The sequence below is a fragment of the Aedes albopictus genome, chromosome 2 (genome assembly GCF_035046485.1).
Source record: "Aedes albopictus strain Foshan chromosome 2, AalbF5, whole genome shotgun sequence".
In the NCBI taxonomy this organism is placed as follows: domain Eukaryota; kingdom Metazoa; phylum Arthropoda; class Insecta; order Diptera; family Culicidae; genus Aedes; species Aedes albopictus.
This window is the reverse complement of record NC_085137.1, coordinates 9694939-9713509: the sequence shown is the minus strand read 5'-3', so window position 1 is coordinate 9713509 and position 18571 is coordinate 9694939. Positions and strand designations below refer to the sequence as shown.

Sequence of the window (18571 nt, the reverse complement as noted above, 5' to 3'; positions counted from 1 at the left end):
TTTTAGAAATCCGTTCATTATCTTTTCCAGGGATCAGTGAATCAAAATTCAACCATCGCGCAACAATAATGACAATGTCGCAACCTGTATTTGTTGCGACAAACAAACCCATGCGATATAAGTTTGTCCCAACTTGAAAATAATGGGATTAACATCGTACACCACGAGTTTAGAGATTTTTAAGCCTTGCATTGCGATTTTCGAACGGTAACTTCGAGTCGGTAAACACTGCAACTCTGGTGAAGTTCTATCATCAAACAGTTTTGACCTTGGGTTAGCAATAATTGATTATTCACGAGTTTAAAAGTACGCAACAAATTCAGCTTCCGTTTTGTCTGCAACAAAAAATTTCGAGATCATGTCATTATCTGTTACCAGTAGGGATAAAGAGTAATCGTCGCACCTTCTTTGTTGCTTGTTTTGTGCCTCTGGCAATTCTCTTCACTGCCAGGGATTCATCCAAGAATTTTTCTAGAATTACCTTAAGATTTTTACTTGAAGAATTTCTAGAGGATTTCCTCCAGCGATTTGTATTTGTATACTTTAAGATAATTTTAAAGGGATACAGGAGTCAAGAAATTCTCCGAGAAGTCATCCAGGAATTCTTTCACAATCATCGCCGAGGTATCTTTAAGGAGTTCATCCCCAGATTTATTCAGGAATCCATCAATGAAATCCTTCAAGAATACCCTCTGCAGCTCCTGTAAAAGGATTTCTTCAGAAATTGGTCCTGCTATTATTTTAGAAATATATCCTGTTATTCTTTAACAGTCACTGTGACTTCATTCAGGTACTCCTCCAGGAATACCTTGAAGAATTCCACCAGGAATTGTCCCATGAATTCCTGCAAAAATTACTCCAGGAATTCCTGCAGAAATTACTACGGCAATTTCTACAAAATGTTCTCCAGGAAATCCTCTTCCCGAAGTTTATACAGGCTTATTTCAAGAATTCCTCCAGGGATTACAGCCTGAATTCCTCCTGAGATTCCTCTAGAAATTCCTTCAAGGATTTCTTCAGGAATCCCCCAGGAAATCCTCCAGGGATTTCTTCAGAAATGACCCCAGGAATGCTCCCGGAATTTATCCTGGCATTCCCCTAGCAGAGACTACTCCAGGAATTCCACCATGAATGCCTCCAGGAATCACCCCAAGAATTTATTCAGTAATTCCTCCAGGAATTTTTCAAGGAATTGCTGTGGGAATTCTTCCAGGGTGACTTATTTTAAAAATATTAGTTCTTACATGCTAGAAGCGCTTCCAGACATTTCTCCAGGATTATTTTCAGAAATCCGCCTAGAAAGACCCCCAGCCCCACTTCATCTTTAGCTACGCCAATTTACCAAATTACTAGAAATGTGGGCAGGTACTCACGTTCCAAAATCTGCTCGGACTGGTTCTGCTGTTGCTTCAGCATTGCCTGCAGCTGCCGATTTTTCTGCTCCAGGTGCTGAACCTTTTGGGTCAGGTTCGAGTTGGCCGGTTTGTTATTGCCGAGGGAGCGCGCCAAAATCGGCTTCACTTCGTTCAACTGCTGAAACTCCATCTTGAGACAGTCCCGCTGGTGGGTCAGCTCTTTTATCTCGTCCTGCAGCTCGAGCAGTTTCAACTGCTCCTGGTTGATCGAGGCTACGTCCGTTTGCGAAACGGATTTGTGACTGTACCGAATAGGAAACATCAGATGTGACTCATATGGTAAACAAAACAGAACTTACATGCTATGTGTCGAGGCCAAACTGTGGGTACTTCGGGCCGATTTCACCGAACACACATCGGAACAGTCCACCAGTTCATGGCTCTCCGCTGTGGCGACACAAGGTGTGGATGTGGCCATCATTCCTTTCGAAATCGGTTTCTGAATGGGAGATATCGTGCGGTCGAATCCGGTATCGTCGGCATCATCAACCCGCAGTTCCTGGGCCACCTTGGAAGGCAGTGACGATAGCGATGTGTTTAGTTTACTGCTGGCCGCACTGCCATCGTCACTGGCTCGACTCATTTCCAACGGAACGCTACTCACTTTCAGCGGCTGGCACCAGTTAGGATTCTGATAGTCCCGGGTAGCCGGAGCTTGGATCGTGCTTTGATTCCATAGATGGATCATGGGTGTACTTGCAGGGCTTTCCATTTCCGGCGTATCCACACGCGGCGGCGTAGCTCTGTAAAATAAGGTGTTACGTTACTTATCTGTTTAGAAAATAATCTGGAGCCTAGTTTCACGATGAGTTAAGTCTTCAAAGTTTGAGTTAGTAAAGGAACAGTCCAATAAGTTATTCTACGAACTGTGCTTATCACATATTTGTTTAGTTCCAATATTGTACCATTTGAAACGGATACTTACAGTAACGCTTCCGAGGGATATTTGGTGAGTTGCTCCAGCTCCAGGATCCTGCCCCTAAGCTTGTCGAGTTCGAGCGTCTTGTCTTGCAGCATCGATTGCGACTGTTGGAACTCCACTTCCAAATCCAGATACTGCTGCTCCAGGACATCTTTCTCCTCGATCGGCGACAGTCGACCATCCTCGCTGTTCTTCTGGCCAGCTTGACCGGCAAACTGTTCTTCGTACTCGGCCATCTTTTTCAAAAGTTCGTTGAATTTATCATCGGCTACCCGCTGTTCCTCTTCGTACAGCAGTCTTTCTTCGTTCAGCTTCGCCTGCCAGTAGTCTTCGCATGCTTCGTATTCCTTGCCCAACTGTTCTAAACTTGCTTCCAACTCATCGCATCGAGCCTTCAGTTTGATCTGATCCGACTGCGTTTCACCAGTAACCTCAGATAAGTTATCTGATTCACATTTTTCACCCTCAGTAACCTCTTCACCTTTCTTATCATCTAACCTCTTCTCAAGTTCCGCAATCTTCGCCTTCAATTGCTGAATCTCTTCCACTTTGCTACCACTATCAACACTAATTCCTGAGGAAGCTATTGCACCGTCCACTTTCAGTCCCAGCTCCGAATGGAGCGCCATCCAATCCCCACTTGAATCGGACTCATTTTCCACATCGTTACTACACTTTCTAAACTTCCCTAACCGTGGGCTTTCATCGGAAAGTCTTGCCTTGCTTGGGGAATCCCCTTGACGCTTTCTTGTGTTCTCTTCGCCCAACCCACTCGATTCCACCAACACAGTAGGCGACACATCCAACGAGTTTGTCCTGCTTACACCACTTCTCTTCAACTTAAACTTGGCCAATTCCACATTCAACATTTCGATCTCCACGCTCAACTCATCGTTCTTATCCTTCAGTTCCTTGTTCTTATCTTGCAGCAGTGAATTCTTCTCGATCAGCTCCAAAACCTCCAGATCGTTCTTCCCGGCATACTCATCGTCGAAATCATTCCTGTTGTTCTCCTCCAGCTCGGCGATATCCCTGTTCAGCTTGATATTCTTCTCTAGAATATCCGTCAGCTCCTTGGTGAGGTTCTCCTGCTCCGCCCGCAGGCCTTCATTCTCCTCCAGCAGTCTGTTCACCTCCGCCTTCATCTTACCTTCGTCCTGCTCCAGCCCTTGGATGCGCTTCTCCAAGGCAGCGTTCGCACAGGACAGCTGCTCTCGCTCAAACGCCAGCTGCGACGTTAGCTCTTTGACCGTTTCGTGATGGCGCTGCTCCAGCAGACGGATCTTATTTCGGGTGGCGTTTTCCAACGAGTTGTGCCGCTCGTCCACCTCCTGGAGCAGCAGCTGGGCCCGCTGGTTGGCTTCCTTGTTGTCCGAGTAGAGTTTCTTGTTTTCCTCCATCAGCTGCAGGAAGGCTTGTCGGAGGGCGCTGACTTCGGCTTTGTGAAGTGCTAACGATGCCTGGAGGGGGAATTTAAGAGAAAGTGTGTTATTTATTGGACACTGGACTTCTGTGTACCTATCTATAACTGTTGAAATAATAATCTGTGGACTTAGGAACTTGAAAAATGTCACCTTGATCCCAGGAATTTAGTTAAGAGATTTCTCCAGAAACTACAACTGGGGATTCCTCCAGCAATTGCTTATTCTTTCAAGAAGTTCTTTTGAGAATTCCTCCAGGAATTCACCTAGGAACTCCTGCTGGAAATTCTCCCAGGATCTCCATCTGTTGATAAACTAGGAATTTCAGTCTGTAGATGCCTACAGAAATTTTATCTGGGGATTCCTGCGAAATTCCATATGTCCATTACTCTAGAAACCAAACGCCACCTGGGGATTGCTCCAAAAAGTTCTTGATTATGATTCAATCACGGATGTCTCTGTGGATTCCTCCCGATTCTTTCTTAGATTTGATTTTCTTTACGAGCATTTCCCCAGCATATCCTTCAGAAACTCTTTTAGCGATTCTCAAATGAGTTTAGTATGAGATCCAGGAATTCTAGATTTCTTCACGAACTCCTGAATTCCTAGGAAGAACTTCTGCAAGATTCCCAGAAAAAAAAAGCTTCTGAAGGATTCCCATCAAATTCCCATACGGAATTCCTGGAGAATTTTCAGACAAATCTTCTGGAGGGTTTACAGAAATAGCTGCTGGAAAAGTTCCAGCAGGAACATCTAAAGGGCACTCAGAGAGATCTTTAGGAGGGTTTTCAGAAGACTCTTGAGAAGGATTTTCAGGAGGATACCTGGAAAGAGACGCTGGAGGGTTACCAAAGGAGTAATCCATGGAGTAATCGCAGAAGTACCTAAGTCCGGTAGAATTCCCCTAAAAAACTCTTGGAGGATTCGCAATAGGAATTCTGGGAGTTTTCCAGAAGGAACATATGAAGAAATCCCCGAAGGAGCTACAATAAATTTCTTGAGTATTCCCAGAAGGAAGTCTTGGAGGAAACACAGTAATCAATCCTGAGACGATTTTAGACAAAATCAAGCAGAAGCTTTAGGAAAATCCTAGAATGAAGCTCAAGAAGAATCTCATTCAAGATTATCATAAGGAACTCCTGGAAAAAAAATATTTGGAACGATTCCCAGAAAGATTTCCTAGGAGAATGCCCAAAGGAACTCTTGGGGGATTTCCCGAAAAACATTTGAATGAATCCTAGGAAAAATTTCTGGTTAAACCAGAGAAGGAACTCGTGAAAGGGTATTTGAAAGAAGAATTTCTGAAGGGAATTCAATATATGTAAAGCAGGATTTTTTTTTCTCAGGAATTCTTCCTCCAAATTCCTCTAATGATTCCTTTCAAAAAATTCAAAAATTCAGTTTTTTTAGAAATTTCTCCAGGGATTTCTTCAAAAAATCGTCCAAATATTGCTTCAAAAACATTTTTATGGATCTCTTAAGTTCCTCCTTCAAATTTTCAAAGTATTCTCAAGAGAATTTTCAATGGATTTCTCCTAAAATAGCTCCAAAATGATTCCTTAGCAAGTCCATAAAATACCACTTAGACTTTCTAGAAAGTTATACAAAAAATTGAATCTCTGAAGGAATGCGTGGACAACTGAAGAATACTTTGCTGTTATTACAAGAAGATTTTTTTTGGTATATTCCTGGAAAACGCCAAGATATAAATCCTGAAAAGATTTCTGAAAGAACTCCTGGAAGAAGCTCCGAAAGAATACCTGAAAGGTCATTTTTGAAAAATTTATGAAAAAAATCCATTAAACGATTTCAATAAATTAAGTGCCAAGAGAGGTTTATGATGCAACCCTAAAAGGAATATCTAAGGATCTTCTGAATCATCCTCGAGAAGCACCCAAGGAGTTTCGTAAGTTATCTCATGACACGTTCCAAAAAAAACCTGGATAAATTCCTGAAAGAGCAATTATTAAAGAAACTTTTACAAGATATATCACTTCAAGAAATTCTGTTAACAACTTCAAGAAATAGTCTGGACATTTATTAGCTGACTCACAGCAAAATGTTTTCCAAATGTCAACAATGAACTGTCCAAATTCCTGAGATCCCGACAAATGCCGGCAAAAGAATGGGAAAATGTTAGAATCCCGGCCATCTGAATTAAGTGTGTTGGAAAAAGCTCTGAGAGACATTACAGGACCAGAGAAATCTCGAGCAAAACTTTAAAAGAAATCCCACGTGAACCTCTAGGAAACATCCTGGCTTATACAAATCCTGGGAGAAACCATGGAAGAAAGCTCAAAGAATTTCAAAAATTTCTTAAAATTCAGGAGAAACTTCGGAAGCGATCCCGGGAGGAACTACTGCAGAAAATTCGTGAAACTCCTTAAAAAATCTTTAGAGGAGCTCTAGTAGAAGTCTCAGGAATAGTTCCTGTAGAAATTCTGGGAGAAATCCGGGGAAGATCTCGTGGATGTAGAAACTAAAGAAGAACACCGAATAGAATCGCGGGGAAAATTTCGCATAAACATCTGAAAGATATTCAGAGATGCTCTAATGATCTCGGGATAAATGCTGGAAAAAAACCCACGAAAATTTTTATGAAAAATGCAGAAAGAACTCCGAGAGCAATACCAGAAAAACCTGAAATTCTGTAGGATTCTTGTGAAAAGTTCCAGAAGAAATCGGTCGGAATACAGGAACCCTGGAAGTTTTTTAAGGAAGAATCGTGGAAAGAATTATTCGAAACTAGGAAAAATTCCGGTAGGTATTCAAAGAATAATGTCATAAAAAAAATGCGGAAGGAATCTTGTGAGAAACTCTGGAAGGCACTCCAAGACAAATTTCTCAAGCAGAAAGAAACTCTGAAGGAATTTCTGGAAAAAAAATCCTTATCCCTTTGAAGCCGGATTTTTTTCAAGCATTTTTATAGAATTTTCCCTACGTATTTCAGTTGTTTTAGTGCTCAACATCATAATAAGTATAGGTGATATCTGGAGCAACATTTGAAAAGGGCATACAAACATTGGTAAACAATGACTTCACACGTCGCTCCTGAGCCCCCCTCAGCTTATTCACAAAAACTTAGACCGTTATCAGATAGAGCAAACACCGATCTTTCGGATAACGGTGTTCATTTGCGTGGGCGGGCTGCTGTTATGCCCTACGGAGCGTTTTAGAAAAAAGACACAAGACCTCTTGAGCCCTTTTCAAATGTTGCTCCAGATATATTTTTTTTTCTGGACATCCTAAGTCATCCAAACTGTTCTTGAGTATGAATCCTAAAATATACGGGTGTAACAGTAACTTCATTATACAAAGCTACGATTTGTATTCTATCATGTCCAGTTAGTCTTCTGAAAGTCCAATAGACAGTATCAGGTCAGTCGAGATATCCTAGGCCATGAAAACTGTTCTTGAGTTTAGATCCTAAAGTCTACGAGTGTAACGGTAACTTTTGTCATTATACAAAGCAATGATATGTAGTTTATCAGGTCCACACTACAGCAATTGAAGTTTCTGCTTTAGCTATATAGAGTGTTTCGTCCAGCGGTGAATTAGGCCCCACGTTGTGTCTTATTTCTCCCGGGGGACACGAGAAAGACGAACTACTTCTGCGACTACGATTAACGTTTTATTGGCGCACCACAGAGAGGCAGTGCTCCTGCTCTGTGGTGTTATATTGCTTACAACTAACATTACAATCATCACGCTGCCGCTTTTATAAGCGGCAGCGAAAGTACGGACAATCTTTGAATGCGCATCGCCACAATGTGCGATGCGCTGACGGGCTAGCACCACGCAGCCCAGTGCGAATGTTACAATAGCCGCTGGGCTGCTTGCTGCTAGCAGTAAAATAAAGGGCAAGCAAAACTATCCTAATTGAATGTGCCGCTGCGCTGCTGCTGCTACTGAGGGCGCCTAGACCACGCCGTTCGTGTGTTGCGCCAACATAGAGTTATGTTGTAGAATCTATTATATTTACTGGAGCTCACAGAATACAATCAGAGACTATGACATGGCTTCGGGATATTCAGAATCGTTCACACTGCCCTGCAATATATTACATGGAGTCTACAGCCAGGTACAGAATATTGGCTACTAGTATTTGAAGAGTATTAGTAAATGTATCATTATTCAGTGTAGCAGGTTAGCATTGCAAATGTAGATATACAGTTGTGTAGTCCATGAAAGATTGGATGACCAAAATTATCTATTTCTATTAGAGGCGAATGAATTTATAAAATTTAAAACGTCTTAAATAAAATAATAATAATAATAATAATAATAATAATAATCTATTTCTGGATTTTCTAGGTGGATTTCATCCGTGTCCATATGGAACTTGCTGCATCTTATTGGATTCTGCTAGATCTAGGAATTGTCCTCTAGCACAGTTATCCAGATTCCTTCTTGATTCAACTTGCTTTTAAAAAATCTTCCGGATGGATCTTCAACGTATTCACGTTACTACATGCTTCCAGTAAAAACCCTCAGCATTACGGGAAAAATATTTGATTTCACAATTCTGACAACAAACATGTAAGTAAAAGCTCATAATCGAAAACTTTTTTTTTTATTTATGCCAAAGCATTGTGTAAACTCTGTGGATTTTTGTTCTGATCTAGAGGTTTGTACTAGTTAAGTCACTACTTTTGAATCAGGCTCCGTCCACAAATTACGTAACGCTCTAGGGGGAGAGAGGGAGAGTGACCGAGCGTTACGTCCCATACAAAAATTTTAGGATTTTCATACAAAATAGCGTTACGGAAGGGGGAGGGGAAACAAAAAATGCCGATTTTAGCTGATGATTAACCTGGGCTTGTTATTTTAGCGTTACGTAATAAATGGACGCTGCCTCATACGACCGTTTTGTTTTTTTTTATTTTTTTTATCAGTGCAAAATTTCACTGAGTATTCAAGATATTCCCTGGGTATCCCAGGATTTTCCATGTTAAATAAAATTGTCTGCGAATTCTCGGTTTCCCAGGTTTTTTTTTTTTTCAGACAGTAGACATCCCGGTGGAGGATTCCTCCTCTCTCCTCTTCTTGGCGTAACGTCCTCTCTGGGACAAAGCCTGCTTCTCAGCTTAGTGTTCTATGAGCACTTCCACAGTTATTAACTGAGAGCTTCCTCTGCCAATGACCATTTTTTGCATGTGTATATCGTGTGGCAGGCACGAAGATACTCTATGCCCAAGGAAGTCAAGGAAATTTCCTTTACGAAAAGATCCTGGACCGACCGGGAATCGAACCCGTCACCCTCAGCATGGTCATGCTGAATACCCGTGCGTTTACCGCCTCGGCTATAGGTAGAACAAAATACCTAGAAAAAACTCTCCCAGAGAAAGAATTTTTGAAGGAATCCCAGAAGGAGACCCTGAAGGATACCCTGAAGGATTCCCAGTAGGCATCCTTGGAGCAATCTCGCTTTTTGTTCTCAGCGATAGCGTGATGCTGGCGTTAGTGGCCAACCGCGCTACTGAAGGAAAGTTAAAAGAGTTGTCTGAATTGAACCCAAGAGCAACTGATAAATAAATATTGAAAGGAACTCCTGGCGAAATCCAGGGATGAGGAACTCTTTCTTCGAAAACTTGCTATCGTATTCCAAGATAAGAGAATTAACCTAGAGGAATTCCAAAAACATTCTTGGAGGAATCCCAGAGGGAATTGATTGGGAAAAGCTAAAAGTAGCACCCTCCCCCTTTTGTTGGTAGCCGAAACTACGTGGCATTTTTGGTTTTTTTTTTATATAAATTCAACATGTTTTTGCTCAAATTTTGCATCGTTTTGTTAATTATCAACTGTTTTCACTGATCCCTGACATGCAATGTAATACTATCCATCATAGTCTGTTGAACTTTGCTCCCAGAGCTATTGTAAGGCCTCCAAGATGTTTCGAAGTTTGTGTCACAAAACCAACATTCTAACCCGAATTGTATACACGATGAATGATCACAGAACATAGTCTACGATACTCAAAAAGCCTCGAAGCACCCCTAGAAAAATCATGGTGCATTGGGTTATCTAGGTCATCCAAACTAGTCTGGAATTCATTTTCTTAAGATCTACAACATCTACCATCATTTGTGTTCACTCTTAAGAAATTTACTCACGTTGATGACCATTAGACATCGCAATGCTACGACCAACTCGATGTCGTGGTAGTTGGACATTCCGGCCTCCAATACCTTTTGAAGGTACGATATCTACATACTGTATCTTGCTTTAATTGTAAAAAAATATTCGTGGAATGTAGTCTATACTGGTGATGGAGCCTCAGTGCACAACTATAGGGTAAAAACACTAGACTTTGCCACCGCTCTAGTCTTCGTCCCCTCCATACAAATTCCATTTTTTATGTATGAAGTGGCGAAGATTAGAGCAGAATTTCGAGTAGTGTGCGGTAGTTCGGCAGCAGCAAAGTTTCGCGCGCTCGCTTTGCTAGATTTTATGCGATTTTTTTTCCTCTTCCCTCTGCGGGGCTCCGACGACGGGACGCCAAGCAGTCAGTAGTGTGCGGTAGTTCGGCAGCAGCAAAGTTTCGCGAGCTCGCTTTGCTAGATTTTTGCGAGAGTGAGTTTTTGGAAGCAAAGTGTACAGGCCGCGTTTTCATTCGGTCGTCGTCGTCTATTTGACTGCTCATCTTCGTACGGGGCGATTTATGATACGATAAATGCAACAAACAACATTTTTTGCGATTTTAGCGAAGACGGCTAATAACAAGACAGACATCTACCCTCTTGATCCACATACCTTGGGAGCTACAAGCACACTAGCGCCGCGAACGACTTCAGGGAACAACATTATGAATGAGTGTGCGTGCAATGCTACAATTTCCGTGTACGTATTAGCATGTACACGCACACAATCATGTTTTAATGTTCCTGTGAATCGTTGAGAGCGTTTCAACCATGTCGCCTGCGACAGGGTGGGAGCTGTCTGTCTTGTTATTAGCCGTCTTCGATTTTAGTCAACAGACATTGAAATGTTCGTCACGTCAAGTGTCGGCCCAAGTTCCAAAGCCACGTTGGTTCAAATCACTTTATTTTCTCTTTCGTTAATTTTCGCACTTCGAAAACTATCTGAATGGTTCGTCATCTTCGATGTCGGCATGTGTTTTGTTTTAGTCCAAATGAAAATAAGTGGTTTGATATTAATAGGGTTGCATGAATCACTCCACCTACCAAAGTGAACTCATATCATGCGCCCTTTCCCCTCCCCACTAACAAAAAGTCCTTCCCATGACAGACGTGGAGACGCAGAGGTGATCTCGGTCTTTAGTAAGCAACGCACGTCATAATAACATTCCTTTCCTTCCTCGATGACCGTAAGGACGTGGCCGGCGCCGTTATTGACCTAATAAAGTTTGGAATTCTCGAAGATGCACATTGAGGACGGTAAGCTACTCCCAAGCTCCGTCTGTTGGTTCCTTGTGCAACTTCGATTGTTCTGGTCAATCACGGAGTAGCAACTACGAATAGTACGGTCATCTATGCTCATGCTCATGCTCATGAAGTGGCGAAGATTAGAGCAGAATTTCAGGGGGGCAAAAGTCTAGTGTTTTTACCCTAATGATTTTGGTACATTCATGGGACATTCCAGGCTTTCCAAACTATTCTGGAATTAGGACCTTCAAAGTCTACAGGCTCTACTGTTGTTTCTCTACACTCTTTATCGGCATAATTCTTTCATGATTGTGTCTGTTGCACCTCATAATATTACGAGTATCCCTATGTGTTGCTATTTGGGTGTTCGCTGGCATACAAATGCACCCAATGTATTTTAAAGTATGGATCGCAATATCTGTAAATCTTAGGATATTTTTATTGTGGCGAATGCTCGCGGAATCTAACCTACGCTAATTTTAGAGGCTCAGATCGCAATTCTGATAACTTAATCCAGGGAGGTATTCGTAGAGGAATTTATAAAGGAATCCCTGGCCAAATTTTTGAAGAAATTTTTGGTGGAATTCTTGGAGAAATTCCTGATGGCATTCTTGGGGAATTCTTAAGAGAGTTCTTGGAGTAATTACTGAAGAAATTCTTGAAGGAATGCTTGGAAGAGGTCTGGGAGCAGTTCCTGGAGAATTCCCTGAAGAAATTTTCGGATGAATCCCTGGAGTTCTCCCAAGAATATTTTCTTGAGGGATTTCTGAAGGTTTCCAGAAGAATCTTGGAGGTATTCATGAAAGAATTTCTGGAGGATATTTTGGATGAAAGAAATTTCTTCAAAAAAATCCCTGATGGTATTTCTGGCGAAATTCCTGAAGGGATTCTTGGCACAAGTCTTAGAGGGACCCCTGGTGAAATTCTTGGGGCAGGTCCTGTAGGATTTTTTAGAGGAATTCCTGGAGGAATTCTTTTAAGAATTCTAGGCAGATGTCTTCCAGGAACTCTTGGATGAATTCTTGGAGAAATTCCTTCAGAAATTTTTGAAATTCCTGAAGGAATTCTTGGGGAAATTTTTGAAATTCCTGAAGGAATTCTTGGGGAAATTCCTTAAGATATAATAAGAAGAATTCCTGGATGAGTTCTTGGAGGACTTCCTGAAGGAATTTCCGAAATCATTTCTGGGGGATTTTCTGGAAAAATTCCTGGTGGAATCCCAAGAAGATTTTTGTAAGGAACTCCTGAATAAGTTCCTGGGGGAATTCCTGTAGTAATTCTTGAAGGAGTTCCCGGAATTATTTCGGAATTAATTATAGTATTTTCTTGAGGAATTTCTAAAGGTTTCCTGGAGGTATTTATAGAGAAATTTCTGGAGAAATTCTTGAAAAAAAATCCTAAAAATCCCTGGGAAAATTCCTGTAAGAATATTTTTTTGAGGATTTCTTGAAGTAATTTCTGTAGGAACTCCTTGAAAAAATTCTTCACGAGTTCCTGGAGGAATTTCTGGAGAAATACCTGAAAGTAATCTCAAATGAATCCCTAGAGCAAATTTTGGAAAAAATTCTGGAGGAATTCTTCCAGTTTTCTGGATTAATTATTTGAGGAATTTCTGGAGAAATTCTTAGTTCTGGATATATTCCTAGACAAATTCTTTGAGGAGTTCCTGGTGAAATTCTTTTAGGAATTCCTGGATAAGTTATTGGAGGAATTCCTGGAGGAATGCTAGGAGAATTTCTTTACAAGTCTTGGAGGAATTCCTGAAGAAATTCTGAGATGAATACCTAAAGGGATTCTTTGAGGAATTCTTGGCAGAATTTTTTGAGGAATTTCTGGAGAAATTCTGGAAGAAATTCTTGAAAGAATTCTTGGACAAATTCTTGGAGGGATTCTTGTAGGAATTTCTGGTAGAATACTTGGAATTTGCAAAGGGGAGAAGTACCATGCATTTCTTCGCACAACTATTCCCCTTGACTATGAAAAAGACTCCAGAGTAAAATGTAAACAATGTAAAACAAAGAAAATATTGCATTTCTAGTTCTACCAAAAGAAGATCGTCCAGGGTGTTTATGGGTTAAACTGCAGAATTGTATTTTGGGAATGTGTTTTATAGTAAAACTCCCACACTGATTTGTACAAAAAAGATACTATTTCCAAAACCAGTTACACCTATTTGAAATGTAAGTGACAGAAAGAACCAGGGAAGACCGGGATCGAACCCGTCAACCTCGGCATTATCTTACTGAATACCAGCGGCGCTTACCACTATTTGGGTTTGCCAACTATTATCATTTCCTGTTTGCTTTTGACTACGAATAAGTTCGATTTATCACGTTCGAAATTGGTTAAAAATTAGAAAAATTGAGGTTACGATACAGTACTTCACATAACGAAGATCACAAATTTCGAAGTATAAAAGAAATCTACAGCTACTTCACGTCAACTGGCCAACCCTACCCGGTTGATTTGATTGATTTAATAGAAATCGACTCGATAAATGCCCAAATTCCAACACAACACAACGCATTGCTTGCAAATTGTCATTACAAATGCTAATTTCGCGCACGTCTCGCTGAGCATGTGGGCAATCCACTCTCTACCCAGCCCCCATCGACCGTAAGAAAACATAAATAAGACGAAAAAAAAACAACAACCGCACTCACCCGCACAACCACGGAGGTATCGTTGCCATCGCCGAGCCGTTGCTGTTCGTCCTCCAGTGCGGCGATTAGCTCCGTTACCTGCACCTCCGCCCCGTAGAAGCCGAGATCCTGCAGCAAACTTCGCGGCTCGCTGATGCCGGCCGACTCCCACATGTCGATGATGATGGCCGTCGAGAGCGAACCGATCTCCGTCGTCCACTCCGCTGCAATCGGGTTTAGGTGAATTTAAATATGAAAATGCCATGGGTAAAAGAGATATAGCACTAGTAGGTGGTTAAAAGTTTAAAAAATCGGTTAACCTAACCGATATTTGAAAACTTTTCTAAAGAATCTATCAAAATTTTGTGTAGGTAGAGACTCTAAACTTCTATTATCAGAAATATTTCTACATATTCTCCAGATTGTTTACAGATGATTTGAACTCGTAAGTGACATAACAAGGAATGAACTAACCCGATCGTTACGTTCTGACTTCTGACAATTTCGTATGCAATCGACAACAAATACGCGACACACTCACCTGGCATTCGCACGGTGAAGCCAACCGTTTCTTCCACGCTGTCGCGATCCAGTTCCTGAACCTTGAAGGTGTCACTCTCGTCGAATAATCGCACCCGCACACCACTGTCGCCAGCACCACTAGTCACCACCGGTTCCTTCTCCCCAACACCACCGCCACCGATGGCAAGAATATCCGAGTCGCTTTGCAGCAGTGCAATGAAATCATCATAGCTGATGCCTTCGATCGATTGGAGCGATAGCTTGGCAAAAACTTCCCGGGCGGCCAGTTTGGCCGGAAGTTTCTGCAGTCCCACTCGCTCGCAAACGACCTCCAGCTGGGACTGGTTCAGTAGATCGCCGTGACCGCTTCCAACCAGCGAGTCCCATATGTCTCGCAAGTTTTCCGAAAGCTTCATGAAGTAGATCTTTTTGTCGATTTTCTCATCCATGTTGAGCTTATCGCGCACGTTCTTCGCGTTTAGTTTGGCCAGATCCGGTCGCTGTCGGTGCGTCGGTAGCGATGCGCAACGCTTGAGCCTGCTTCCGCTCATGGGCCGACGTCGCTTCGAGCCGTGAATGTCGCTCTGCGAGGCGGATCGTTGCACCTGGGGATTTTTTTTATTATTATCGTACGAGATTGGGGTGAAGGGTTCAAATATTCATGAAAGTTTTCCACAAACATCTGCTCACAAAGCAACCTTGAATATTCATAACTTAGGAAGGAGGCATAGTAGATAAAAATATGTTTGTTAAAACGAGCAAATTTTATGATATAATATAGGTACTTTGTTCCTGAGTTATGATTTAGATTGGTAAAATCTGGGAAAAATCTTCTTAAATTTTTCGGGATTAATACCTATCAACTCTGCTAGTTTCTTGTTGCTCTATGGTTGTGGAAAAAGTTTCTGAGATCTTTCAACTTATATGATAAGACAAAATACTCACCTTCGATGAGGAGTTTTTACTAGAGGCCGAGTTATCTGATGGCGCTGAGCAAGGTGTTACGGTTTGCTGTTGCGGGACGGATTCGTTGTCCGAGTTGCTGAAATCGGAGGATGTGTCCAGTCCGTTGCAGTCCTCGCGGGGACGTGACCGACGGCCGTACTTTTTCGTTCCGACTACAAACTTGGGCGACACTTCCCGGTCGGATGACTCATTCTCGTTATCGTCGTACAGGGTCGTAGTAGGCGTTACGGGACCGATCGTTGTCTGTACGAGATCGTCTTCTTCACTCTCACCCGATGGCACTAGACGACTACTGCGATGGCTGCTGCAGTCGATTATCTTCACGACTGAATCGATCTCGCCTACTACTGTCGATGGGTCGTTCTCTCGGCGGTAGGTAAATTGCGGCTGCTTAGATGTGTTAGAGGACATTATGCTGCTACCCGGGGTCGTCGCTTGCTGTGATGACCCGACCACCGCCGTGCTGGTGTTGGAGACTGCACTCGTCGGAGATGCAACTGTAGGCGATGCCGATGACACATTATTCTGCCCGTCTTCGGAGGAATCTGTTGGATACACATGGGAAAGAGACAAAACAAAAAGATTAGAACCCGGCTGATTAGAAAGCGGCGGTACTCAAAGCTGGCTTACAAAGAATGATTATCATTATGATGACGAAACACCTGCCAGTGCAGCCTTCGTTGGGCTTAAACGCAACCTCTGCCTTTCGTGACTGATCGTTTGAACAAAATAGCTATATCTAGCGGTATCAGGTACCTAGAGGTGCAAAAAAGCGCACATCACAGCAGCACAACTACCGACCAATCGGCCAACCACCGACTAACTACATGTGCTCTAGACTAGACTCTAGGCAGCCAGCAGCGTATGATTGGTGGCAATGAGCACAAAAATGTATCGAAAACAACAACGGAGCAGAGCAAACAACGGGCAAAGTAAGCTCAAACACGTACCCACATTATACATTAAATCAGAGCACATTCGTACTAAAGAGGAAGGCGCGTTTTCGCGCCTCCAACGCGAAATTAAACGCTGGTTGTTTTACCCCGCTACGAAGGTATAGTTGTACTAACTTAGTTTTGTTCGGTGGTGCAGTCACATTGCAAGGCAGGCTTGTTGGCTACTAGGCTGGGAAAATTCTCAATCCGTTGGTGCCGATTCAACAGTTCGTACATAGGTGGCTGAAATGCATAATCAGGCTATCACGTGATAATGCCATGCATCTTCCGGCTTAGAATAGCACTACGGACTATCTGTTCCGGGGTAAAAGTTGAGCTTGAGCTTGATTGACTGCCCGTGGATGCTACTGTAGTATCGACAGAACAGCTATTTTCACACAAGGAATCAATGTGATATCTACCGGAGACCAGGCAGGCATCTTCAGTGTGTGAGTGTTGATGAACTTCTACCTTTAGGCGACAAATGGCGCCTGCCACATGAGGTTGCAGATCAGTGTGGAGAAGATGAAAGAAGTGATGATGGCAATCGTTTGTATCCTTATAAGGGTAGAGCTTAATGGCAAAAGAATGGCAAATTTTACCATTAAAACAGAATGTTTGAATGGCAAAATGTGTTATTTGTTTGTTTGAAATAAGAGTTAAAATAACAAAAATAATAACAAAATTTTAGTAGCAGAAAAACTTAAAAATAACTTATTTTGCCATTGTAATAACAAAGTAATGGTAAAACATGCGGATTAAATTGAAGAACAAAATAAGTTATTATTGAGATATTGATAACAAAATAAGACCCAAATTAACTGTTATCGGTGAATAACAAAATATGACAAACTTGAGTTATTGATAACAGAATAAGAACAAATTTAGCTGTTTATGTAGCGATCAAAATAATGGTAGGTTTAGTTGTTCAAATTCAATTTTAAAATAATGGTAGATTCAGTTATTATTTCAAAGTAGCGAGATACGTCGAATTGAAAAGTTATGCTTGAAATATACAATATATGTAATAGTTAATGGTATATTAAGAGTAAAATTTGTAATGGTGCCCAATGTTTATAAATAATTTCTCACAATATCAAAATAATGGCAAATTTAGCTAGGAATGTAAATTATGTTATTGTTTTGATATTTTATACAATTCATTATAAAAGGTGCTAAATTTCAAGTTTTACCATGATAGTAATTTTTGTTATTTATGTATTATTTAGCATTATTCATGAATAACATATCAATGACAAGATTTGCTATGATTGTATATTTTGCTATTGATTTGCCATTTTAAGTTTTTCATAATAACAGAAGAATGGCAAAACGAGATATGATGGCAAAACCAGTTATTATTTTGTCATTTGTTTGCCATTAGCCCCTAGCCGGGTAGCAGACCGAATATACCTCTGCGTCTGCACAAAGTCATGCGGATGTCGGAGAATGGATGATAAATAATTAGTAATGGGTTCACACACTAGTGCGTGGTTGCCAGGCGTGAGGAGGTTAGTGTGTTTATTACTTTAAAGACAATGCAGCACAGTTCGCTTATCTGATCAGTTTGACATTTACTCACTATAGCCACCTACTGAATCAATAGTACTGATTATGTTTTCGTGACGATAATTTTACTATCAATTTCTTTCAAGTGATACGTCTGTTTGTCTGTGCCGTTTCTGTTCTAGCGATGGCTATGAACAATGAACATGTCACTTTACATGAGTTGTATATGTTGAGAGCAGGGAGGAAGTATACAGAAAGATATAAAGTACGAGGAAAGGGTATCACGAAAAATAATGAAGCACTACAAATGCATACTGAAATAACATCTTGAAGTGGAACACTACAAATGCGCAATAAATTAGGACATCACATTTGGACACTAACAGAACATAAATTTTGTCCTGTTAACCTAATGGATAACAATTTCCAATGGCAGGATGACGAGGTTTCATTATTGTGGTTGGTCCATCAATCAATCCTGCAATCGTATTTTCTCTGGCAGGATGCCTTTTGTTGGCAGCATTAGTTGAATGAGTGTAATCAGTTTCGTACCTTTTAATTCCGCCCTATGTTGCTTATCCTTTGACAGATACGCGTATTTCGACTACCACTTGTAATCTTCCTCAGTGTCAGTTATCCACACAGGATAACTGACACTGAGGAAGATTACAAGTAGTAGTCGAAATACGCGTATCTGTCAAAGGATAAGCAACATAGGGCGGAATTAAAAGGTACGAAACTTGCTACACTCATTCGAAGAGGGTATTCTGCTTAGAGGGTTCGAAAAGTCGGTACAAGAGCATTAGTTGCTTTCATAGCTCGTGTTTTGTCTAGCAATTTCTAATTTAGGGGGC

General features: G+C 41.4%; 1 protein-coding gene across 7 annotated transcripts in view; it reads right to left on the bottom strand.

Annotated features, from left to right (window-relative positions):
* The window catches only part of LOC109429859 (blastoderm-specific protein 25D), an 82046-nt gene that overhangs the window by 8431 nt on the left and 55044 nt on the right, over nucleotides 1-18571 (bottom strand). For 6 of the 7 annotated variants that reach the window (XM_062849126.1, XM_062849128.1, XM_062849130.1 and 3 more), the window contains exons 3-8: nucleotides 15253-15818; nucleotides 14327-14912; nucleotides 13807-14009; nucleotides 2341-3797; nucleotides 1715-2158; nucleotides 1374-1657 (exon numbers count right to left, since the gene is read on the bottom strand). In XM_062849126.1, coding sequence (XP_062705110.1) covers nucleotides 1374-1657; nucleotides 1715-2158; nucleotides 2341-3797; nucleotides 13807-14009; nucleotides 14327-14912; nucleotides 15253-15818 — 3540 coding nt within the window. Of the gene's footprint in view, nucleotides 1-1373; nucleotides 1658-1714; nucleotides 2159-2340; nucleotides 3798-13806; nucleotides 14010-14326; nucleotides 14913-15252; nucleotides 15819-15903; nucleotides 16376-18571 lie in introns of those variants that run through there. The other variant, XM_062849132.1, reaches the window with a different exon arrangement.